Genomic DNA, 26,564 nt, shown 5'->3' with positions numbered 1-26,564 from the left:
AAATCTGGTTACCGTCCGGCTGCTGTTCCTAGGCCTGTGAGGCATGAGCCAGTGGCCTCAATCCATTGTAAAATAGGCAGGTGCCACATCAGTAAACTAGCTCTGATTGGTTCCCCTAGCTGTCACTCTCAGCTCAGAGGGCAAGAACCCCTTTCTCACCCCCAGGGTGAGATCCTTCTGCACAGCTACAACAGGATTGCCAGATGATTGAAACAAAAATACTGAACCTCCCCCCTTCCCTCCCGCCAAAAAAATTCTGTTGAAGGGGGGGAGGCCAAAGTTGTTGAGCAAAAAAGGGCTCCAAGTAAGCCAAAAAAATTTAAAATAAAACAGCATTAAAACAGCATGTCCCCTTTAAGAGTGAGTGCAGGGATAGGAACAGGGGAGCGGCTGAGCACTAAGACCAGGGGGAGCATTGCTTAACCTAGGTCTTTTGGCTGGCAGCCATTTTGTGCTGGCAGCCTTGTGAACCAGGTAAGCATGGGGGCTGGGGTCGGGGGGCCGGGAGTGTTGGGGGCCAGGTTGGGGCTCGGGGGGGAGGCCAGGTGCTGAGTGTTTGAAGGGTTGCCAGGTGCCCGGCATTTTTCCCTCCTGGCTGGGGAAAAATTCAGAAAAAAATGGACATTTCAGGTGTCCGGTATTCTCTGAATTTTTTACCGGACAGGAGCCGAAAATACCGGACTGTCTGGGTGAATATCGGTCACCTGGCAACCCTACAGCTACCGCCAGGCTTTGAAGGATCCACTGTCACTAGCACTGGAGTGATTGAGAGACGATGTGGGGAGAGGGAGGAGGGAAGGTGCCAGGAGAGGGCTGCGGGGCTTGGGGATTTATGCCTTGAAAGTAAAGGTACTCGGAGAGCGCAAGGGCCTCTCTCGGTAACTGAGCCTGGCACTCCCTTCGGAGAGCAGGATGCTCTGGGAGTGCTGGGGAGGAAGGAGTTTGTATTTAGCTCCTGCTGTGGCTCACGTTCTCTTTGCCTCTCCCCTTGCAGTCTGATGGGACCATCCTGGCCATCGCCCTGCTGATCCTGTTCCTTCTCCTCATGCTGGCTCTGCTCTGGTGGTTCTGGCCTCTCTGCTGCACAGTGGTGAGTCCCCACATCCACCCCACTCTGTCTGCATGGTAGCCGTGATCACGCTGTCCCCTCTGTGTGGAAAGGAGTGCACGGCCCACTGAAAGCATCGCTCACTTGGGGCTGGGGGGCCATGCCAGTTGCAATGGATGGGCTGCAGAGAGTCCTAGAAGTTGGAGATGGGAAAAGGCCTGTTCATTCCTGCAGTCAATGTATTACTCCCTACAGCACATTGTTTAGGCGGTGGTGCAACTGCAGCACTGCAAACCAAGGAGAGAAAGTTTGCCTGTCGACTTAATTCAGCGACGGGCAGCCTAGGCTAGTGAGTGGCACAGGATGGCCTCCTTCATCTCCGGGAGCCGCAAGACTGTGGTAACCAAGACGGTCTCCCAGGACAGGACAGTTTTGCTCATTGCACTTGTGTGCCTGTAATCTGCAAGGTGCCGATTAAACCGTAGCAGTGCTCTGATTGGCTGCGGAGGGAGCACACGGCTCTTACAGTCAGTGCCGTGTGCAATCAGCCCTCCCTCACTCCACATGCCTTTGGTTTACATGCACATCACTTCAGTCATGCCACAAGGAAAAAAATTATGTGTATGGAAATGAGCAGAATCTGGCAACCCTACACGTGGGCAACGGTAACAAAATGTCTCGTGGGCCACACATAGAACTCTGATGGGCTGCTTGTGACCCTCAGGCCACAGGCTGCCCACCACTGACTTAAATCCTCCAGTTCCCAGGAGTGGCAGTAGCTATGTTGTCAGGAGACTCTCCCACTGACACACCACACCAGCACTTGGGTCGGTGTAACTTACATCGCTCCGGGTGGCTTATTCACACTTCTGAGCGAGGAATGTGAAGCTGCTGTAAGTGGTGTGGCTACAGAGTCTTACTGTTTTGGTCTCAGTCATTCACATGCACAGAGGTTTGGTTTGATTGTACAAAGCTGTTTTGTTTTCAGTAAATTCAGAAGAGAAATAATGCTGCAATTTGACTTCATCCACAAAGAGGTGAATGAAACGAGGCAATATTGTATAGTGGGTAAAGCGCAGGCTTGGGCATCAAAAGATGTGGTATCTTTTAGTGACTCTGCCTCTCATTAACCATATGATCTCAGGCATAGAATCATAGAATCATAGGACTGGAAGGGACCTCGAGAGGTCATCGAGTCCAGCTCCCCGCCCTCAAGGCAGGACCAAGCTCTGTCTACACCATCCCTGACAGATGTCTACCTAACCTGTTCTTAAATATCTCCAGAGAGGGAGATTCCACCACCTCCCTTGGCAATTTATTCCAATATTTGACCACCCTGACAGTTAGGAATTTTTTCCTAATGTCCAATCTAAACCTCCCCTGCTGCACTTTAAGCCCATTACTCCTTGTCCTGTCCTCAGAAACCAAGAAGAACAAATTTTCTCCTTCCTCCTTGTGACACCCTTTTAGATATTTGAAAACCGCTATCATGTCCCCCCTTAATCTTCTTTTTTCCAAACTAAGCATGTCACATTACTGTTTCGTGCCTCAGTTTCCCCATCTATAACAGTGAGATAATGCTAATTATCCAACTGGAAAGCACTTTGAAATACTTTGATGAAAGTTACTATATAAATATGTTTGTCATTATTATTATATTGAGCGATGGTTTCTATTCTGGTCATTTCACAAAATGTTTTGCAGAGTTCAGTAGTGCAGCCACAGGGTAAAGAAAATAATATGTTGTGTTAAATTAACAGGAAAAAGGCAAGAAAGGAAAGAAAAGGGAACAGAAAGAGACTGGGAGTTCTACTCCCAGATCTGCCAATGACTTGCTGTCTCATCTTGGGGAATCAGAAAATCTCTTCTGCCTCTGTTCCCTCTCTCCCTTTTCTATTTCCTATTTCGAACCGTGGTGTCCAACTAGTTCTGAAGCAGTAGCCATTATATTGCCTACTGTTATAGTGAATTAGCCACACTCATCTGGCCAAATAGCCACATGTGGCTACTGGCTAGCATGTTGTACACCATGGATTTAGAACATAGTCCCTGTCATGACAGCTTATCTGACATGTGTTTTATATAGAGTCTAGCACAGTGGGGCCCTGCACTTGGTTTGAGGCCTGAATGCACTAATCTAACATAACTATATAGCAGTAATTAGTGATGCTCACATACAGCTTTGGAGTCTGGGTTTGGTGTAGGTATTTTGGATGCTTATTTTAAGCTTTTCCAAGCTGGCTTAATTTTTTGGATCAATATAATTATTATTTATCATTTAAATCATGCAGTCAGTGCTGTAAATGTACCCATCATGTTACAAAATGTAAGGCCTGACACTGAGAGCTGCAGAGCCAATGGGAGCTGAAAGCTTTTAAGAATAAATCCTTGGGGTGAGAGGCATTCCTCAGACCAGCAACAGACTTTTGCAAGAACAGACTAATGAGACTTCTGGTGCTTGTTCTGCTTCTGGCTGGAAATACCAGGAGTAACAACACATCTCAGCTTGGCACCTCTGAACTCAAATGAAACCCAGAACAGGAAAAAATATTGATTTGAACTTCTCAGAACAGTGGGAGGTTCGTTTCTAAAAGTGGCCGAAGGAGAAGCAGCATGAGAGGTTCTTTGTTGGTGTGGCCCCATTGAAGTCCATAGAAAATTCAGACTAAGATGTTTTCAACTGAGACTTGAAACAAGCTGGAGAATTGAAGAGACTGGGAACAGGGGGCAGGATGCACAAGAGGGCTCTTCCCAACTTCAAATGCTGCGTAGGGGATGGCCCTTGCTCAACAACAGGGACATTCTGTAACGGGACAGAGTGAGTAGGGATGTGTGCACAGAGAGGCAGGATCTGGAGCAAATGAAACCTGGAGTTTTAAAAAGAAGAAGGGTCATTTTGACTTGGGCCCCAATCAGAGAGCTGATGGAATAGTGTGAATGCAGTGGTGAGTAATGGTGCTTCTTTAAGGATGAGAAATACAGTCCAGCTGATCAGAGGGGGCTATATCAAAGATAGCAGGAAAACAGAGATTAAATACACATTAAACTTAAAGCTTGACATATCCCAGATATACCATCATGTGGGTAAAGCTTTCAACTTGGATCAAAGCTTCCCTATACCATCAACTCTCCTCCATCATCTCCCACCTACCTAGATATCAAACTGCTCAGCTGCCTCCTCCCCCAGAGTGAGGATTAAAATGTTGATATTTCCAGTATAGAACACGTCCTGATTTGCTTGGAAGATTTTGCCACAGGAGTTTGTACAATACCTCATCCTCTCTCTAGGGCAACTCCAGGCACTAGTGATATAGCTGGGCAAATAGTAACCAAGATCATTCACTGCTTACCAAAGGACTCAGTAAAATTAAAGGTGAATAACAGCAGAATATCTTTCTTCGCTGGTTTTTCTGGGAAGGGACCAACCCTGCTCATCTTCCTGTTCCATTGGTTCACTGAGAAATCTGGAGCCCTCCAGGGCATGAAGAGAAAGCGCAGCAAAGATGCTGGCATGGCCAACAGACACAGAAGGCAGACAAGCAGTAGCTTTGATAATCCTTCAAACTGCAAAGTGAGACACTGCTATGGACTCCAGCCCAGTGATAATTTAGTGTGCATCCGGGGCAGTGAGGGGGAAGATTTTTATTACCAGGATTAAATGAGTCACAAGCTCATTTCTAAACATTTAACTTCGTCTTGGCATATTTTTTAATTAAACAGGAATGATCCAGGCAATAGATGAAGCGAAATTCATCCCTGGAGTAAGTCCATTGAAATCCAGGGACTTGTTCCAGGGACTCATCTGGCCCAGTGTCTCCTTTGGCATCCACCCATATAAAACCAACACTGTTTCTAAATGTGTCCATGTGCATGGGTCTCCAAAGGATTCTGGGATGAAATCTGAAACTCATCAGGCTTTACAGTAGATGCAAAGGTCACTCAGGGCATCAGAACAGTAAATAGGTCAGGGGGTTACAGTATAGGCATCCGTGGGAGTTATGGGGCAGGAAGGCTTAGGGAGAGGGACTAGCATAGGACAGGGTTTCAGATGGTACAGGAGCAGGTTCAGAGATGAGTGAAACTAACCCCGAGTGCTCTGCTGAATCGACATTTCTATCTATGTGCACCTTAAGAGAAGGATGGAAGATGAAATGCCAACTACAGCAGAATGACCCTACAGGTCATGTCTCCAAAGGCGAGTATATCTGGAAAACACCATGAATGAAATTCTGGCTGAATGGAAATCAGTGAGAATTTTGTCATTTAAACAAGTGGGACCAGAATTCCACCCAGCATTTGCACAGGCAAAGTGTATAAATGAAAGTGCAAAGGGACAGCTAAGTGCATTGTGTGTGCAATGGTTGTTTGTGCACACGAGAGTGAGACCCACCTCTGTGCAGAAGGCCAGCTTAGGCTTTACCAAGATACATTAAGTAAATACTAGCCAGGAACATGCACGGGGCATATCGAAAGTATCAAGAGACACTTTTCCCAGACTGCTGGTAGAGCTATTGAAGTGGCTGGGCTCCAGGGCCCTGTTAATTTGCCCAGGACCCTTTGCCTCCTCTCACTTGTTTAAATGACAAAATTCTCACTGATTTCCATTCAGCCAGAATTTCATTCATGGTGTTTTCCAGATATACTCGCCTTTGGAGGCATGACCCGTAGGGTCATTCTGCTGTAGTTGGCATTTCATCTTCCATCCTTCTCTTAATGTGCACATAGATAGAAATGTCGATTCAGCAGAGCACTTGGGGTTAGTTTCACTCATCTCTGAACCTGCTCCTGTACCATCTGAAACCCTGTCCTATGCTAGTCCCTCTCCCTAAGCCTTCCTGCCCCATAACTCCCACGGATGCCTATACTGTAACCCCCTGACCTATTTACTGTTCTGATGCCCTGAGTGACCTTTGCATCTACTATAAAGCCTGCCTACACCTTGAAATATGGAGGTTGAAGAGAGTCTGAGCATAAGAGAGGCAGATTTACATCACCTGACACACAACTTCCAAGGCTACGAGCTGCGGGTGTGATTCCCACCTCACGCAAGGCCATACTCTAGCTCTGATTTTGCTAAGCACAGTTGTGTAGCAGAAGGAGCAAGAAGCAGCAGCAAGGGCTGTGCCGAGTACAGATATGCCAGGACACTCTGGATACATACTCAGGGCAGCTAGCCAGTGCCACTTCCTGTGGCCACACTACTCTTTTTAGCATGTTTGCCCAATGAGACCTGATGAAAGTTTGTCTACATGGGCTGGGAATTGCATACCTGACTCCTAGTGTAGACATAGCCAGGATCAGATCCCACTCTCAGGGTATGTCTACACCACAGAGAAGATTGACCCTCTGGAGGTCGATCTTCTAGCATTTGATGTAGCGCGGGGGTCGTGAACCTTTTTAACCACAAGGTCACTTTTTCAATTTAAGTGCAATGTAAGATCTATCTCAAACCCAAATACCCTTGCCCGGCTTCCTTCTCCCCTTCTCCGAGGCCTCCCCCTGCTCATTCTGTTGCCCTTCCTCCCCGAATCTCATTCACTTTCACCAGTCTGAGGTAGGGGTGCAGGCTCTAGTCTTGGGCGTGTGGCAAATGCCCTCTCCTGTAGGCCAGTGTTTCTCAACCTTTTTTTTTTTTATAAAATACAGGCAGTCCCCAGGTTACGTACAAGATAGGGACTGTAGGTTTGTTCTTAAGTTGAATTTGTATGTAAGTCGGAACTGGTACATATTGTAGGGGAAACTCTAGCCAAACATTTCTCCAGAGCTCAGTTTTATTCTCCCACACCTCACTTCCCTCAGTCCTTTATTCTCAAGCTGAGGTGTCTGCTGAGAAAAGCCGCTCCGCGTCTTCCTGGTGTGCTGTGGGGGGGTGCTAGCTTCGCGTCTCCCTGGTCTGCTGGGGGAAAGCAGCTAGTGCGGGGTTGCCTCACCCCGTTTGTAAGTAGGGATCCGATGTAAGTCGGATCCATGTAACCCGGGGACTGCCTGTACCTCTTTAAAATATATATATATAAGTACTCTCAGTACCTACAGTTTTCACACACAATTTTTTTTTTTTTTACTGTTGCAACACATTTGTTTAAACAACTTAATTGTAGCTGGGTGGGTGACGAAATAATAAAATACTGTAAAACTTACTGGTAAAACAAAAATTCAGTTTTTTCCAAATTTCAGTTGTGTTGATGTACACCAGACTTCTCTTGAGTGCCCCAAGGGTACTTGTACCACTGGTTGAGAAGCATTGCCCTAGGGAGGTCCCTTATCCTGCCCCCCACCCTGTGCTTTCCAGGTGAATGCCCTATCCCTTAGGGCACCCCACCTCCAGTGGGTTCTGTATCTGCTGTCTGGTTGATCCTGGGGGGGGGGGGTGGGGCTTGGGCTGCTTGGGGGAGCTCCAACCCACAATCCTGTCCTCCTCAAACAGGTGCTATATAGACTCATAGACTTTAAGGTCAGAAGGGACCGTTATGATCATCTAGACTGACCCCCTGCACAGAGCAGGCCACAGAATCTCACCCACCCCTCCTAGAATAATCCTCTCACCTATATCTCAGATATTGAAGCTTTCAAATACTTTGAAGACCCCAAGATGCAGAGAATCCTCCAGCTGTGATCTGTACCCCATGCTACAGAGGAAGGCGAAAAACCTCCTGGAGGAAAATTCCTTCCCAACCCCAAATATGGCAATTAGCTAAACCCTGAGCATGTGGGCAAGACTCACCAGCCAGACACCCAGAAAGTTCTCTATAGTAACTCCTATCATCCCTCCATTGACCTATTTCCCACTGCTAATGGTCAATTAGTAACCAAGATCATATTAGCTCATCAAACCATCCCCTTCATAAACCTGTCTAGTTTAATCTTGAAACCAGATAGATCTTTTGCCCCCACGACTTCCCTTGGAAGGCCGTTCCAGAACCTCACTCCTCTAATGGTTAGAAACCTTTGTCTAATCTCAAGTCTAAACTTCCTACTAGACAGCTTATATCCATTTGTTCTTGTGTCCACATTGGTATTAAGCTTAAATAATTCCTCTCCCTCCCTGGTATTATCCCTCTAATATATTTAAAGAGTGCAATCATGTCCCCCCTCAGCCTTCTTTTGGTTAAAGTAAACAAGCCAAGCTCCTTGAGTCTCCTTTCATAAGACAGGTTTTCCATTCCTCGGATCATCCTAGTGGCCCTTCTTTGTACCTGTTCCAGTTTGAATTCATCCTTCTTAAACATGGGAGACCAAAACTACACAGTATTCCAAATGGGGTCTCACCAATGCCTTGTATAATGGCACTAACACCTCCTTATGCCTACTGGAAATACCTTGCCTAATACATCCCAAGACTGTATATCTTCTAGTCCACTGAAGAGTCCACCTGCCCAGCATTCAAGGGATCCCTTGTCCTGAGCCTGGTTGCTCCTGGGGTGGGGGGCTTGGGGTGCCTGGGGGACTGGACTTGAACCCACCACCATATGTTCCCCAGAAAAATGCCCTAGTGTCTAAGCCACTCCAGAGCCCACCACACACCTTATCTTCAGCAGGTCCCTTATCCTGCCTTCCCAATACAGAGCCAGGTCCAACCCTCAGGCAGCCGGTGTTGGCAGCCCAGCCATTGCTTGAGTGGGTGGAGGGGGGTGGGATTGTGCCCACCACCCTGTGCTCCAGAGGCTAATGCCCATCCCCAAGTTCACTGGAGATCCCACTCCACCTCCCTACCTTCAAGCTGTCCCCTCTCCCCAGCCTGGGAGTGACCAGACACAGGACTAGGGATCTTCTGAAGCCAAACCTCTGGAGTGGACTAGGGGATAGGGCAATTACCTTGGGAGTACAGAGTGATGGGTTCAAGCCCTAGCTCTGCACTCCACCCTCCCCCCACCACACACACACAAAGCAGCTGGCATGTACAGCAATAGCTCCATGTGCTTCCACAGGTCTCTGTAATTGATCAATGGGAGCTGCAGAAGTGGTGTTGACGGGCAAGCACAGTATGTGCAAAACCCCTCCTCTGACTTTCTCAGGGGGCTGCAGGGACATGCCAGGAACACAACCTACCACAGTACTCAAAGAATTAAATTTAAGCATGAGAGCAAAATGAAAGTTATGAAATGCACAGTCCAGTCAAACACTAAAAATAACCCACTTTGCCAGCAGTAAAAGAAGTAACTACCTCCCCCCCCCCATGTACGTGTTGGGTCAGGAGATGAGAGGGACGGACAATGTGACTGTGTCTAGACTGGCCTGTTTTTCCTGAAAATCAGCCGCTTTTCTGGAAAAACTTGCCAGCTGTCTACACAGGCCGCTTGAATTTCCGCAAAAGCACTGACTTCCTATTGTAAGAAATCAGTGCTTTTTGCGGAAATACTATGCTGCTCCCGTTCAGGCAAAAGTCCTTTTGCACAAAGCTTTTGTACAAAAGGGCCAGTGTAGGCAGCTCAGATTTGATTTGCGCAAAAAAGCCCCGATTGCGAAAATGGAGATCGGGGCTTTTTTGCGGAAAAGCACGTCTAGATTGGCCATGGACACTTTTCTGCAAAAAGTGCTTTTGCGGAAAAGCGTCCGTGCCAATCTAGACGCGCTTTTCCGCAAATGCTTTTAACGGAAAACTTTTCCGTTAAAAGCATTTGCGGAAATCGTGCCAGTCTAGACGTAGCCTGTGTGTTTGTGAGAATGACAGAGACACACAATGCAGGACAATGTAGCACTTTAGACTAACAAGATGGTTTATTAGTGATGAGCTTTCGTGGGCCAGACCCACTTCCTCAGATCAAATAGTGGAAGAAAGTAGTCACAACCATATATACCAAAGGATACAATTAAAAAAAATGAACAAATATGAAAAGGACAAACCACAAGTGTGTGTGAGTGACAGATTCCCATTGCCAAGCTCCCTCACTCCATCTCCTTCTCTCTCTGTGGAGATCGGGTACAGGGGTGGGGGAGAAAGGACACCCTGACGTCAGCGCCCCCCTCTTCTCCCTGGACAGCAAGCAGGAGGCTCCCAAGGGGCAGCTCCAAGGCAGAGGGCAACTGAAGTGCCAGCACTTGAGAGCTTCCCGGCCAAACCAGTCAGGATCCCCTGTCAGAGGCTCCAAGATCCACCGGTAGATCCCAATCCACTGGTTGGTGACCCCTGATGTAGTGGGTTCTCGTGTAGACCCACTAAATCGAACCCTGAAGGCAGCCCCTGCCGGCATCCGGTACTCCTCCTTCTGTGAGGAGTAAGGGAAGCCAGCAGGAGCATGTGCTCCCCTCAGCCTCCCGCAGTGTGGACACTGCTTGAAGTCAGCTGAATCCAGGTCGGCATTTTGCATAGCTGGAGGGGCCCCTTAAGCCGACCTCCCTGGTCTAATGTAGAGCAGGCAACAGTATGTCCAGCCTTCTTATTTCTGTGCCGTAGCTTCTTTAAATACAGGGGCAAGGACAGTACTCAGCTGAGGTGCTGAGCCACAGCTCTAACATCTAACACCAGTCTCGGCTTTACCACAGCTTTCTGGAAGGCTGTGTGGAAGAATCCGGTGATTTGCTTGGTTCTCAGTCTGGAATGCAGCCAGCCAAGCTGGAGAGAGGAAAAAACAGGAAATAGTCTAAAACATGCAAGAAGTACTACTGAGCTTTAGGGCGAGGAGGAAAACAGAGTGAGAGTCTACAGTAACCCTGAAGAGCCTTGAGATGATCTTTTACACCTACTCCCTCCAACTTGTCAGCCTTTACTAGCAGTTATATGTACTCTGTCTGACACCATCTACTCCCATGCGCATCTGTGAAATCAGCTCCAATGCCTCTCCAGTGAAGAAGATTTAAAAAATAAACCCACCGACAGCCTAGTGAAAGCGCTGACAGGGATATGAATATGGCGAGAGACCGTCCCCCAGTCCTCATTCACAGCAAGGTTCCCATATTTTGGGCCAAAGGCCAAATCCTCACCTGGTGTTAATTGGGATAGTTTCAGTGAAGTCAATGGATTGCGCTGATTTATGCCAGATGATGCTCTGACCTTTTTATTCACACTGGACGGCATCTTACTCCAGGAGTGATCCCACTGTAATTAATAGGGCTACATCTAAACAGCCTGAGCCCCGGTGTCTACACTGCCATTTTTAGCCCTGCAGCCCAAGCCCCCGGCTCTGGGCCTTGCTTCTGCATAGCCGACCCCTTGGACACAGATGGCATTCAGTGCTGGTCAGCAAGAGTCAGGTGCTCGGAATCTGGCCCTAACTGGCCCAATAGGAGTTTTGACTGAGAGAAATGCAGGATCTGGCCCTAATTTTCCATCCCTATTAAAGCTCCTAAAGGACTCAGCGATGACAATTCCGTTCTTTGGTGTGATGCCAGCCTCTGTGGCTTTTCCTCTCTCTCAGGGACGATACATTTACAAGCCACTGCAACCCTCCCTGGGGAAACTGGCCTTGTCTTGACTTGGAGCAGGGCTCAAGGTTAGATGAAGTGAGTCACCTGACCGAACTCCTTTTTCCTCAGCGAGATTCAGGGTCACATCTTGTAGCTAGATGAGTTGTACCCTCACTAGACCTAATGCCCAGAAGCCTAGGCTACAGTTCGACCAGCTAATATCAAGCCATGGGTGCAACCTCGCATCTCTACTTGGAGAAAGGTGGCATTTCGGTCAAGTTTGCTAAACGCCACTTCTTTTCCTAGTCAAGACAAGAACAATGAGGTTACAGATACTCTTTCTGCCACAGAGAGAGCTTGCAGGGGTGTGTATTGAGGCAAAGAAACACACAGGACATAAGCTGGAATGAGAGGAAAAATCACCAAATGAAATTAATAGGCAGCAGGTTTAAAGCAATCAAAAGGAAGTTTTTCTTCACGCAATGCACAACCTGTGGAACTCCTTGCCAGAGGATGTTGCGAAGACTAGGACTTTAACAGGGTTAAAAAAAGAGCTAGATAGATTCATGGAGGCTAGGTCAATCAATGGCTATTAGCCAGGATGAGTAGGAACGGTGTCCCTAGCCTCTGTTTATCTAGAAATGGGTGACAGGGGAGGGATCACGAGAAGATTACCTGTCTGTTCCCTTCCTCTGGGGCATCTGGTATTGGCCACTGTCAGCAGACAGGATACTGGGCTAGATGGCCCTTTGGTCTGACCCAGTATGGTCATTCTTATGTCCACTGCTTGGAGTAGGTCACATGCTGTTCTTGGTTATAATTCCACTGGAATTACTCCAGATTTATGCCCGAATACATGAGGACAGAGGTGAGAAGCAGAGAAAAGACGTTCATTCAGCCTGTTTCCTTATTACGGTTCCTGCCGTCCTGCTAGGGGTTATAAAAAAAAAAAAAAACTAGGCACTTTATGAATATAGAGGGAGGTTAAACCAATTTAGTTTCTAAGCACCCACCTTTATTCCGGGAGTTCCACAGCACTTTACTGACCTTAACTCTAATAGCGCCATAAGTCAGGCAAGGGTTATCCAGACACACAGAAGCCAAATTATCAGACATACCTATAAATTTTCAGTGTCCAATTCTGACCCACCTTATAGGCAGGGCTGTCCTTACATTTTATGGAGCACTGTGCAAGTGAGGCAGCGGCTACCCCCCATTCCCATTCTGCTGGGGTGGGAAGGTCTGGGTTTTCCTCCCCTGTGCAGCTTCTGTAAGGGACTAGGAGTTTTCTAAACCCCCCTCCTTATGTGGCTTCTGCAGGCCTCGTGGCTTCCACCCCGTGCCCCACACAGCTTCTGCCTGGGGATTCCCTTCGGCCTTAGGCTATGTCTAGACTGCAGGCTTCTTTCGAAAGATGCTCTTTCGAAAGCATCTTTCAAAAGAGCATCTTTCGAAAGATCGCGTCTAGACTGCAGGCGGATCTTTCGAAAGAAAAATCCGCTTTTTCGAAAGACAGCACCCAGCGAGTCTGGATGCTCTCTTTCGAAGACGGCCTCTTTACATTGAAGAACGCCTTAGGCGTTCTTCCTCGTGAAACGAGGTTTACCGCCATCGAAAGAAAAGCCGCGTTCTTTCGAAATAATTTCGAAAGAACGCGGCTTGAGTCTGGACGCAGGGGAAGTTTTTTCGGGAAAAGGCTACTTTTCCCGAAAAACCCCTGAGTCTGGACACGGCCTTAGGGTTGCCAGGTGTCCAGTATTGACCTGGTACTTTCACCTCCTGTCCAGTAAAAAAAAAAAAATCAGAAAATACCAGACACCTAAAATGTCCAGTATTTTCTTTTTTTTTCCTTGACAGGAGGCGAAAATACCAGACACTTGGCAACCCTACCACACTCAGCAACCAGGCCCAGCCCCCCGGGTTCCCCCCTAACCCAGCCCCACTTACCTGGTTCCACAGAGGAGCTCTCTTCCCACACAGAGTAAGGAAACAAGATGGCCACTGACAAAAAAAAAAAAACCAAAACCAAACCCCAAGGCCTTAAAGGGGCCAAGCTGGATTTTTGGGGTTTTTTTTTTTGTTTGGTTGGTTTTTTTTGCTTAATAACTGTCAAGGTCCTTTTTTGTTTTTGTTTTGCTCAACAACTTTGGTCTTCCCCCTTTTCTTTCCCAACAGTGTTTTTTTGGGGTGGGGGTGTATTTTTGGTTAAACCATCTGGCAACCCTATTCGGCCTATGCAACTTCTACTGGGGCTGGGGACGTCTATGGGGTGGAGTGAGCTGCAGAGGCTGAGGCTGGCTCCTCTCTGCCCTCAGTCTGGCAGGAGGGAGCTTCAGCCCTCAGTAGCAGCTGGATGCTGGCTCCGAGGAGCATGTGGGGGTGGGGCAGGGAGAAGCCCTGTTGCTTGGGCAGAAGAGAGCAACTGGGGAGTAGGGGCTGGAGAGGAACAAGGCAATGTGATGACAGGACTGTTCTCTAGACATACAAGTACATGCATATTTTTTATTGGGGCCTGATTTTCAGACACTGCTCTTCACTCATTCTCTGAAAATCAGGCCCATAGGATTTGCTTTTAGTTGGGCATCCAAAAATGGAATTGCTCCAAATCACTGAGGCTATGTCCACACTCGTGGCTTCTTGTGAGAGAAATATGCAAATGAGGCTAAGCGTGGAATATCGCCACGCCTCGTTTGCATACCTAATGAGCCGCCATTTTTTCAGAAGAGGCTTTTGCGCCAGAAGGAGCTGTCTGAACTACCCCTTCTTGCGCAAGAAAAACCCTCTTCAGGAATAACGGCATTGCACAAGAGGGTTTTTGCAGGGCTTGACAAACGGCAGCAAAATCTACTCGCCAGCCCCGCACTGCGCATGCGCAAGACCCGCATTGCGCATACACGTGCCGCAGGTGATCGGGGTGACCTGCTGTAATCTGCTCGCCATGGGTGAATAGATTCACTGATTTGTCGAGCCCTGCTCATTTGCATATTTCTTGCACAAGAAGCTATGAGTGTAGACATGGCCTGAAAGTTTGGGCCCAAGACCCAGCCTCCCAGATCCCTCAACCACTCTGCAGCTGACTGAATAGTAGAGGGGCTATTCTTTCTTTGCTGCAGGTAAACTGAAAAATTCTCCCCCCTTATCTTTTCCCTGGTCATAGAATCATAAAAATATAGAGCTAGAAGCGACCTTGAGAGGTCATCTGGTGCTTGTGCTGAGGCAGGACAAAGTAACCCTAGACCCACCCTGTCCTTGAGGCCACCAATGATGGGGATTCCACCGCCCCCCTAGGGAACCTGTTCCAGAGCTGCACTACCCGTTACAGTTGGAAAGCTTTTCCCCAAATCTAACCTAAATCTCTCTTGCTGTGGCTTAAGACCATTAGTTCTTGCCCTGCCTTCAGTGGTCATGGGGAATAGTTGATCACAGTTGTCTTTAGAAGGGTTCCTGCCATACTGGAATATTATTACCAGGTTAACTCCTCCCCCCACCCCATCTTTTCTTCTCAAGATTAAACATGCCCAGTTTTTAAAGCTTTTCCTCCCAGGTCAGTTGTTCTAAATCTTGTTTTTGTCGCCCTTTTCTGCAAGGGGGCCAACAGAATTGCTGGGAAAGCAGAGGGGTTGGCAGCTCTGCACTCCTAGAAGGGGTGGGGCCTCAGGTGGAAGGGGTGGAGCTGGGGCAATCAGCCCTCAGCACCGCCCAGATCACTCCAGCACCCCCTCCCCACAAGTGTCAATGGAGCCTGCCCCATGGGGCTCCAGTGGAGATTTAAAGGGACTGGAATTCTGGCCACCGCCACAGGTCAGGCTCATCTGAATTGTGGGGGTGCAGGGCAATGACCCCCTTCCCCTTCCCCCCATTGGCAGGTCTACTCCTCTGGATTCACTCTAGTGTGTTCACTCTTTTCCTAAAGCATGGAGTTCAGAACAGAAGAACGGCCTTACTGGGTCAGACCAAAGGTCCATCTGCCGATGCCAGATGCCCCAGAAGGAGTGAACAGAACAGAGAATTTTCAAGTTGTTCATTCCCAGCTTCTGACATTATACTCCCTCCAAGGCCTCACCAGTCTAGAGAACAGCAGGACAGCTACCTCCTGGGTCTTAAATCTGACACTCCTGTCAATGCACTCGAGAATGAGATCAGACTTTTTAGCAAATGCATCATCTCTCACATCTCCCTGTCTAAGAAGAAACAGTGCTTCAGAACTAGGTCCTTCCTTCGGCAATTGGATCAGAGCAAGGCTTACTGGATCCAAAAACCAGCAATGACATTTTTTGTTGTTGTTTCTGCAAATGGGTTTCATTTACATATTAATTCTGAGGGAAATGGGTTAGACATTTAGGGGCAACACCCATTGAACCTGGCCCAATTTGTCTGCGTAATTGGGTCAGAAAACCCGCCTAGGAAAAGAGAATGTCCCTTGCAGATTCGGGAGTGTCATTTGCTTTCCTTGTGGAATTGCATCTAACCATCTGAAAACCCCCTCACAAGCCAAGGCAGGTTAATTAATGGTAGGTTTTAGTTCTTAATCTATGGGATCAAGTCTCACATAAACACACAGAGGAGTTTGGCATGAACCACAATTAATATTCAACCAAGTTAGTCACATGTCCGTTTTTGCACTTCAACTTGCAAACAAAAGCGAGACACATTGTCTCAGATGTGAGAACAGCCACTTCTTCCAGATTCTAGATGGGCTCAGCTCAAGATGCCTGGATCTGCTCCCTCCTTCTTGAAAGGGATTTTACAGTGGTTACACCTGTGTAAGTGTTCTTTGTAACTTTCCAATGAATAAGGGTCAAATTCCATCTCGGCAAACATCATTCTCCTTCTCTAAATGACTCCTATATGAGATGAGTGAGATCAGTCAGAACTGATTGAATAGCAGAGTTAAAAAGTTCAGGACCAGCAGGATTATAAATTCACTCATGTAATCCTGACAAAGAAGCCAGATTTCTATCCGCAAAAGTACACATAAATCATTAGGGCTTGTATGGAAATCAACAAGAAAAAATCTGGAAAATTTCTTGGAAGAGAATCTAACTAAATGATCCATGAGAACCAAGCATGCAGGAAAGCTATTGCTTGAAGAACCACTTAGATGGAGTTAGGAATAGAACAAGGTTAGACTGCAGGTACCAATCACTAACAGCCTTTCGATTGGCCTGTCGCTGAGAAGCAACACACCCCTTCACTCCAAGCCCTTCCCACCTCCCTAAGCACAATAACATGTCTTCCTTCGAAGCAGCCTCCCATTCCTTCACTCTTCTGCTACCACAGGGGTGTAGGGATGTTAAATTTAGATTAACTAATCAAGTAGTAGATGGGATTTCCATCAACTATTAGATTAGTCGATAAGGGCACCTCTGCCTTTGAACTGTAGCAAGAGTCCTGCCAGGCTCTTGCTACAGTTCAAAAGCAGAAGCACAGCAGGGAGCATGGGGCCAGCAGGGGACTGGCCCTGCACTCCCTGCAGCAACTGAGCCTTTGAAATGTACAAAAGCCCCACCAGAGCTCTTGTACATTTCAAAAGCAGAAGCCCTGCAGGGAATGTGGGGCCAGTGGGGACTCCGCTGTCGTTCCCTGCAGTGTCTGAGCCTTTGAAATGGGCTTGTACATTTGAAAGCAGAATTGCAGCAGACCTGGTGTGAGAGGAGACTACTTCAGTCCCCACTCACAACTTTTCCTGCTGTGCCTCTACCTCCCCCGATCCCCGCAGAGTTTTTAAGCCAGCTCCCCCCAGCACCAGCTCCTGCTCCCCCCTTGCTGCAGCAAAGGGGGAGGAAGTGACTTGTCACCTCACCAGTCGACTAGTTGCTTACATCCCTACAGGGGTGGGCAATAATTTTTGTTGGGGGGTCACTCCAAAATTTTGAAAAGTGGTCAAGGACCACACTTTCCTGTGGAGGAGGTGTGGAGTCGAGGACAGATGTTGGGTGCAGAAGAGTGCACAGGGTAAGGGAGTTGGGTGCAGGAGATGGTGTGAGGTCTGAGAGGGAGTTTGATTGAAGGAGAGGGCTGTGCCCTGGTCAGGGAATTGGGGTGTGGGTCAGGGAAGGGCTATGGGTGCAGGAGAGGATTCTGGCCTGGTGGAGGGCTATAGGGTCCGAGAGGGAGTTGTGACCTGGGGAGGGGGTGCAAAGGGTTTGGATGGTGACCTGGCTGAGGGAGTTGGGGTGCGGGAGGGGCAGTGGTGCCAGAGGCAGGCTCTGGCTGGGAGGCACTTACCTAAGCATCTCCCAGCCAGCAGCTCTGCAGCATCCTCAAAGCAGGCTGGGCTCCCTGCCTGCTGCAGTCTCAGACTGCTTAAAACTGCAGGCTGCTCCCTCCATGTGGATCTCAGCTCCGGGAGAGGGGAAAGGCTTGCGCTGCCCCCATCTCCCAGGCCAGTCTCTCAACAGCCAGCCAATAGGAGCTGAGAGATTAGCTGGGGTCAGTTCCTGTTGGCTGGTTGTTTCTGGCCAATAGGGGCTGAGGATTGACTTGGGAGTGGGGGATCACATAAAGCCTCCACCTCCCTCCAGAAGACAGAGTCATCTGGAGCAGCCGTGTGCTTAAAACAGCCGCTTCTGTGTGCCTGAGGGTCCTGTGTCCAGTGGCTTGGCAGGCCGGATCCAGCCCGCAAGAGGTATCCAGCCCACCCCTGCTTTAGAGTCTGATTCTTGTTTATATTAAAGTTCCTTTGCACCACTCTGGGAACATGCAACAGGACCTTACGGTAGTCAGAAATGAGCCACGCTCAAATGGCGCTCTGTGCCTCATTTCCCAATCTATAATATAAGAGAGATAATGCTTCCCTGCTTCATAAGGGTGTTGAGGATCAATGCATCAATGACTAGGAGACACCGCAGTGAGGGAACCATGTAGGGAGATGGACAGATTTGTTAGTAAAAGTGCAAAGGGCGATCATGTATTACTGTTACATGTATTATGGGAGGGCTTAGGTGTCAGAACCAGGATCAGGAACTCCACAAACAATTCTTCCCTCTGGGGACATGATGAGAGAAAAGAATGAAGGGTTGTAACAGGTGGTAATCACATCACTTACTGCACCTCTGGGGCTATGTCTGCACTGCACTTCTTTTTTTGGAAAAAGGTACGCAAATTACACTCTGCAATTTATGCACCGTTTTCTGATTCTTTTTTTTGGAAAAGTCTTTTCCAAAATTTGGCCCGTCTACACTGGGCCAAATTTTGGAAAAACTGGGCCTCTTTTGGAAGAGCCCTTTTTTCCTTGTAAAACGAGGTTTACGGGGCTTCCAAAAGAGCGTGTCTACTCTTCCGCAAAAAAGAGCAGACGCATTCCCTGGATGCGGCGGAGTTTTTCTTGGATATCTCCAGTATCCTGGAAAAACTCTGTAGCGTAGACATAGCCTGAAAGGTGCTCAGGTGGTGAGAGTGGTATAAGACGCTACATAGATAAGAACATGGAAGCTGTTCTAGACGCATAACTCAAGGAGAATAGGTGCTTCTCTTTATTATTTCTCCACAGCTCATAAAACACCCTCAGGCTGTAGGAATTTTCGGGCGTGCTAAATGGCTCAGGGAGGACAAAGAACGAACATGCCCATTTCTACTCCTGCGAGGGCTCCAAGGCACAAGGCCTCGGAGAAGTTTGCTTGCTTAACCCAAGTGTTTATTCTCTGGAATGTGCAGGACCACGGGCTATTCAGCACTTTCAAATGCCTCAGACATAAAGGTTTTAGTATATCAAAGGCCACTGGCGTACTCTGTGAAGGGGGTTCAACTAACACAGAGTCTTGGTGTTCAGCTTTGGGTGGGTGAGAAGGGGCCCACATCAAACAGCCTTGCTGGCTAGAGATGAAATTATAGGTTTAAGCAAGATTGTTTATTCAAAATAGTGCTCTTTGTTTTAAGAACCTGGAGACAAGAAGACCCCCGGAACATGGCTCTCAACACAACAAATGCTGACCAGGCACCTAGAAGTTCCAAAGTCCACAGCGGTGGCTTTCCTAGCTCTGCTTTCAGAAATATTTGGGTTTCTGGCTGCAGTGATGTGTGAAGCTCCAAAGCAGCCAAAACCTCAGATCCAACCTGTGTAAATTCAGGTCAGGACCCAAAATTTGCGACTTTTCGTAACCACTGAAAGATGCCTTAAGCTCGTCTCACACATTATTTATGCTGTGTGAGCCCATGGAGTTCAGTGGAGTTTCTCCTGATTTCTGCTGGCCATAAGTATGAGGATAAACGGACCCAGGAGGTTTGGCCCAGCTAAGTATCAAAGCATTCACCTGCATGGCCAAAGTGGCCGGAAACTGTCAGGACTTTTGATTGGATTTGAAATCCAGAGAGATGGATTTGAAATATATGTGCTCTCCCTCTCTCTCTCTTTCTCTGTCTCCCTCTGCTTCTCTCTCTCTCTCGTCCCTCTCCCCCACACAAATCATTATCTGCACAGACGCACAGTGGGTGTAAAATGGTACTAGAGCAGAGAGGTGGGGTTTCACCCGTGTTCACTTTGCACAAACATAAAGTGATGTCTCAATACGGAGCAGAAACAGGGCAGTGGTGGGACAGGACCATCAAGCCTGCTGTGTTTTATGCAGGGCTGTGAAGTGGGGCTGGCTGGCTTGCTCACTCTCAGTCAGTGTGTGCCACAAGGCCTGCAGAGTGCAATCAGCTGGGAGAACGCGGGGCCAAGCAAAACGCTTGACCTCGTTTAGCTTGGCAAGCTGAAGAGTTTGGTCATGTGGGGTGTCATTGTTTTTATAACCTCTGGCTATTCTGCTTGCTTGGTGTCACTTGCTGATATGGCCCCAGTGTCTGCATGGTTTAGTGACCATATTAGCTGGTTAGGCCTTGGACACCTGAAGGCTTCTGCTTCATCACCATATTATGAAAATGCTTCCTCATGGCCCTTTTGTTCGAAAGGTCACGGCGGGCAGAGAGTAAAGAGTGTGGTCACTGGCTTTCTTGGCAGAATCTTTGAGATTTGCGGTCAGCACTTGTGCACACTTAGCCGTGAAAACTCAGGCCAACAAAGTGACTTGTTGCCTTTGTACCATCTTTCACCACAAGATCTCAATGTGCTTGTGAACTGACAGAGGCAGAGCTCTGCTTGCTGCCTCGCCCTGATGTCAGGTGTGAGCCCCATGTGCAGAAATACAGTTCCTGCTGCTGGCCTGCCCTGCTAGAGCAGGCGAGTACAATCAGGCTAGGGGTGTTGGGAGCCGAGGGAGTTCGGGGGCGGGAGAGGCCAGGCGCTGAGTGTTTGTAGGGTTGCCAGGTGCCTGGCATTTTCGCCTCCTGTCTGGGGAAAAAATCAGAAAATACCGGACATTCTCTGAATTTTTTTACCGGACAGAAGGCAAAAATACCGGCCTGTCCGGGTGAATTCCCACCGGACACCTGGCAACCCTATGTAACAGCGATGGGTAACCATGAGTAGTAAGTGGGCCGCAGGAGCGCTCTCCTCCATCTCAGGGCGCTGCAGCAGCCTGCAGCCTGATGGGGTTCCACCTGCTGCCCCCCCATGGGAAAACCACGTGTTTCCCACACACTGGGGCACTGGAGCTTTGCACGCAACCAAGATAAGTACAACCAGGATTCAACCAACACACAAAGGAACCCTTTCATTATGCTAGACTCCATGGCCATGTTTCCCACACTTGCTGGCTCCAGGGATTGTGACCTTGTTTACCAGTCCCGTATGTGACACATCTTGCACTCGCACACTAGTGGCTCCGCTCCCAGCAGTATTCAAATCTGCAGGTGTCTTTGGATTAGCCTCGCTCCTGGCAGGGTTAGACACCGTGTCAGCCTGTGCTGAGACAGTGCCAGTGTGGGCTGAGATTGCCGGTGTAATACACCAGCCCTGCCTGCTGCTCTGAGCCGGTCACAGCTGCGGCTGTCCTTTAGCTCAGCCTCCAGAACTCATTCTTTCCTTGTGAAGGACTGTGGTTCTCACGGGATGTCGCTGTGTGCACGACCTCGGGTAGGCCACGCACACCACAAATTGAACCGGAAACCTCCAGAGCAGAAAGCAGGCTCTGAAGAGACAAGACTCCCTTGCTGGGGCGGTAACAGACCCAGAGTCTCCTTGGATCAGGGACACTGTAGCACACACTGACCTCTGGGTTATACTTGCTGCATCCTTTGCTAGCTCCAGCTGCAAGAGAGCCGGGATTCCTCCTTAGGCGCCCTCCCCTGTACTGTGGCATTAGCTCATGCCAGAGCCTGGCCCTTCAGGTGTCGCCGGGAGTGATGGGTGCTGCTCTCTTTAACCCTTTTCAGGTGTCACTGCTTCCTTCCAAATGGCCTTTCTGCTTCTAGACACGGCACCAAAGGGCTGCTTTGGGCTCAGTGCACACACACAGGCTGTGTCCAGACTCAGGGGTTTTTTCGAAAAAACTTCACCTGTGTCTAGACTGCAGCCACGTTCTTTTGAAATTAAATTGAAAGAACGCGGCTTTTCTTTCGACGGCGGTAAACCTCATTTCACGAGGAAGAACGCCTTTATTCAAAAGTGCTCTTTTGAAAAAAGGCGTTCTTGAATGCCAACAGGGCTTTTTAGAAAGAGAGCATCCAGACTCACTCACTGCTTTCTTTCGAAAAAGCGGCTTGCTTTTTCGAAAGTACTGCTTGCAGTCTTGACGCTCTTTTTCGAAAGAGGCTTGCAGTCTAGACATAGCCACAGGCTGGTCAAAGGAGGCCCACGCTACAGCAGAGCAAACGAACGGCAGCTACTCTGCCCACGGACAGGTGAGGCAGGGACACTCCTGCTCCGAGTGGCTAGCCATGCCCCTAAGCATCCCCTTTCACCATTGTGATACAAGCACATGCTCCTCATTAACAGCCACATTGCATGACTCGAGGCTTGCAAGAGAAAATAGAAACAGTGACGTCACTGGAGAGGAAAAACAGAGAACAAGAAGAATTTTCATAAACATTCATGTCTCTGGGACTCGTGTGCAGCAGCCTTTCCCCCTCCCTTTCTGTTTAAACAGTCAAGCTGCTTGTGGAGTCTCACTTTCCAAAATGACTAACTCCCGGATGGAAGCGCATCTGTCACAAACCGCATGCCCAGAACCCAGTCCTGCATGGTGTTGAAGTCAGGGAAACTGAGGCCAATTGCCAACTTGCTTGTCACTCTGGCCCTTTGAGTACAGTTTAAAGAAAGGGTTTCTTCACTCCGGGCAGTGGCCCCAATGCGGTGCCCGCAGGCGCCATGGCACCCACCAGGCCATTTCTGTGCTCCCACAGAGTGAACGGGGCCGGCCCCGCCCCTGGGCGCACGGCGTACGGGCAGCTTCAGCCCCGGGTGTGCAGCACATGGACAGCCCTGCCCCGGGTGTGCAGCACATGGACAGCCCTGCCCCGGGTGTGCAGCACATGGACAGCCCTGCCCCGGGTGTGCAGCACATGGACAGCCCTGCCCCGGGTGTGCAGCACATGGACAGCCCTGCCCCAGGTGCGCAGCACATGGACAGCCCTGCCCCGGGTGCACAGCGTTTAGGTGGCCCTGGCCCCGGGTGCGCGGTGCAAGGGTTGTGCTGGCTCTGGGCGCGCAGCATATGGGAGGTGCCGGCCCTCGGGCATGCAGCACAGGAGCAACGCCGGCCCCAGGCGCACAGCACATGGGCAGTGCCGGCCCCGGGCACTTGGCGCTTGGGTGGCCCCGGCCCTGGGTGTGCGGTGCAAAGGCTGTGCCGGCCCTGGGCACGCGGCATGTGGGCAGTGCCGGCCCCTGGGCACGCAGCACAGGAGCGGCGCTGGCCCCGGGCATGCAGCACACGGGTGGTGGTGGCCCCACCCCCGGGCATGCAGCATATGGGCTGTTCCAGCCCCGGCGCACGGCGTATGGGCAGCCCCACCCCTGGGCATGTGGCACAGGCACTGGCCCCTGGAGTGCAGCGCATGGGTGGCACTAGCACCAGGCATGTGCCGTATGGGTGGCCCCGCCCCCGGGTGCCCGGCAGCTCCAAAAGGTTGGGGACCACTGACTCAGGGTATGTGTACACTACCACCCTAGTTCAAACTAGGGTGGTTAATGTAGTCAATCGAAGTTGCAAATGAACTTCGTTCCACGAGGAGTAACAGTAGTTCGAATTAGAAAGCCTAATTTGAACTACCTACTCCGTGCCGCATGTAGCCGCGGGCACGGAGTCCTAACTACCAGGGATTTAAAAATGGCGGCGCCCGGCAAGATGCAAATGAAGCCCGGGATATTTAAATCCCGGGCTTCATTTGCAACTTCGATTGACTACATTAACCACCCTAGTTCGAACTAGGGTGGTAGTGTAGACATACCCTCAGGGTATGTCTACGCTACAGAGTTTTGTCGGACAAATGGCTGTTTTTCTGACAAAACTTGAGGAACATCCACACTGCAATTGCATTCTTCCACAAGAAAATCGAAAGAACAGAGGGATTTTCCGGCACTGGTAATCCCCATTCTATGAGGAAGAAGCCTTTTTGTGAAAGTGCTCTTTCACAGAAAGGCATGTGTGGATGGGGAAAAGGGAGTTTTTTCGGAAGAAGAGGAAAGAAGAAAAAGCACAGGTATCCTGGCGGCCACTCGTCTATAGCAATCAGAGCTTACATGCGAGAGAGAGTCCGTTCAGACTGGATGCTCTCTTTCAAAAAAGCAGATCACTTTTTGGATGCACTTTTGCAGTATGGACTCTCTTTTGAAAAAGCAGATGGGTTTTTCAATGCATTTTTGTGTGTGGATGCTCTCTTTTGGAAGACTTTTTTTGGAAGAGCTACTTTCGAAAGACGTCTGTAGTCTAAATGTAGCCTCAGATAAATGTGTGGCCACAGACAAAATGAATCCCTGGTCAGTGTAATTGCATTGACCTCACTAGGCTTACCCCAAAGTTGGATTCAGGCCACTGACTTCCACAGCCATGCCCCAGGGAGGAACATGGAGATAAGGAGAGATATTTGACATGCCTGGATGTAATAGCTGTCCCTTTGGATGGCTTTCTATTGCCCTTGGAGTGAAGAGCTGTAAGAATAGCCAGCTATTTCCTCAGTCTTAGCAGCAAACTTCATGCATGAAATAATAGTCTCACTTCAACTTGTTTTTCTTGAGAATATACCAGATCAGCCCCAAACCTCACCCCAGTTGCTGTACTAGCTAGAAATGCTAGAAGAGCCTCCAATTTCTCTTTGCTATTAAAATGCTCCCAAGAGAGTCATGTCCAATGGCATGAATAATAATCAGCAATGACTGCGAGCCGGCCCAGCTGGCACAGACCCGGAGAAGGAAATGTGGTCTGGTGAACCAGGCACTGCACCGGAGTGCACGAGACCTGGATTCTATTGCTGCCACTGCCCTGGCATCTGACCTCTAAGCAGGTCATTTCTCTGAGTCTCCATCTGCCTTCTCTATGTAGATTGGGAGCTCTGCAAGGCAAGGAGCATCTTACTGTCTGTGTCCGGTGCTTAGCACGTGAGGTGCTGATCTCAGCTGAGGCCTTTAGGTGATACAGTAATAGGTTTCTGCCCAGCTGCGCTGCTGCAGCACTGCAGTGTAGACACTACAGCTGTTCTCCCATCACTGTGGTTAACCCAAGATGGGGTAGTTAGGTTGACAGACATATTCTTCCATTGGCTGAGCGCTGACAACATGGGAGCTTGGATCAGCTTAACTACACTGCGCAGAGGTGGGATTTTTCATGCCCCTGAGCAACATCCTTGGGTCCAGCTAATTCTCTAGCTTAGACCAGCCCATTATTGTCCAGCTGTGGAGTTTTAAGCTGAATGCTGCTCATGGATCAGAAGCTGGAGTGTCAGTTACAAGGCTGGTTGGATCCCCCTTGACATCTTGATTGGTGGTGATCATAAAATTAATACATTAATACAGGTGATATAAAATTCAACCGGGAATTGTAATTAGGAAATGACTGCATGGCAAGGTTTCACAGAGACCCCCTACTTCCCCCGGCAGAGTCAGCATATGTCGGAACCATGGAATCACACACACATCACAGCTGCGATTAGAGGAGCCGTCAGGGACACATTCTCTATTCAAGTGACTTTTGCATCATGCCAAAGAACCAAGCATGAATTTAAGGTTGTCTGTTTCTGTTTGTTCCTTCCAGATTATCAAGGAGCCCCCCCCACCCCCGGAAGAAGACAGTGAGGTAAGTGACATTGGCATGGCCAGCTCTCATTGCGCTTGGTTTTCTGGACAAGTAGCATGTAGAACATCGCAGGAGTTAGCGTTTTGCCTTCACCTTCCGTGCTCTTGCACCCGGTCGGCAATCAGGGCGGATTTAGCTGCACACATGGGTTTGGGTGCACTCTGCTTCCTGGTTCATGTCTTCAGCGCATGTTTCTTTCAGGTGGGGATCAGTCACTTTGTTTTCACAATGTGACTCAGTAAAGACCCACAGCCAGTCAGAGCTTTGCCTGTACGGCGAATACAGGGAGTGGGAGGGAGGGAGAGAAGCGATTCTCTGCTTTGAGTGGACAAGCAGTGTAGCAAATCAGCCCTGTACAGAACAACAATTAAGCACATGCTTATGTTTAACGCAAGAGGAGGACTGAAGCGCATGCTTAGCTGCCTTTTCAATGATCGAATGAGTTAGGAGCAGACTATACCCCTAGACAGCCGAGTGAGCACTAAGTCACACCACTTCACCAGAGTAAAGGCTGTGTAACCAATTATGTCTGAAGCCTACAGGTCAGATTATTAGCTCATGTAATTTGGTGCAATTCCATTGACGTCATAGGAGCTGCACCATGTTACACCAGCGAAGAGCTGGATGCAGAGATTTTACTCAAGGGAGTAGAAAAGCAACATTAAAACTCTTGTGTGAAAATCTGAAACAGGCTCCCCACTTTCTATACAAATCCAGCAATCCGTGCTAATTGAATCTGGATCACTGTTGCTTTCTTGGGACAGACTCCTCCTTAAAGAAATTTGACACTGTCCGAATGGGTCTGAATAGAGACATGGAATGGCTCTCTCATTACAAAAAGTAATTTTTGCTATGTCATAGTCACACCCTGTTTGCTTTCTTGGGACAGACTCCTCCTTGATATATGCCTGGCTTTGCTATGTCATAGTCACACCCTGTTTGCTTTCTCTCCCTTCCACCACTTTGCATTTCAGCTACTAGCCCTTGTCCCAAGCCCAGTGAAGTCACTGGGAATCTTGGCATTGATTTAGGTGGGGCAGATCAGCTCCTTCCAGCAGGGTAGG

General features: G+C 49.0%; 1 protein-coding gene across 1 annotated transcript in view; it reads left to right on the top strand.

Moving 5' to 3' along the window:
- The window catches only part of ANTXR1 (ANTXR cell adhesion molecule 1), a 215,884-nt gene that overhangs the window by 101,555 nt on the left and 87,765 nt on the right, over positions 1 to 26,564 (top strand). The window contains exons 13-14 of the mRNA XM_006119107.5: positions 995 to 1,090; positions 25,459 to 25,500. Of these exons, the coding sequence (XP_006119169.2) occupies positions 995 to 1,090; positions 25,459 to 25,500 (138 nt within the window). The remainder of the gene's footprint in view (positions 1 to 994; positions 1,091 to 25,458; positions 25,501 to 26,564) is intronic.

The sequence above is a fragment of the Pelodiscus sinensis genome, chromosome 28 (genome assembly GCF_052426305.1).
Source record: "Pelodiscus sinensis isolate ZL-2025 chromosome 28, ASM5242630v1, whole genome shotgun sequence".
Taxonomy (NCBI): domain Eukaryota; kingdom Metazoa; phylum Chordata; order Testudines; family Trionychidae; genus Pelodiscus; species Pelodiscus sinensis.
Note: the sequence above shows the minus strand (reverse complement) of the source record. Positions and strands in the feature narration are given on the sequence as shown.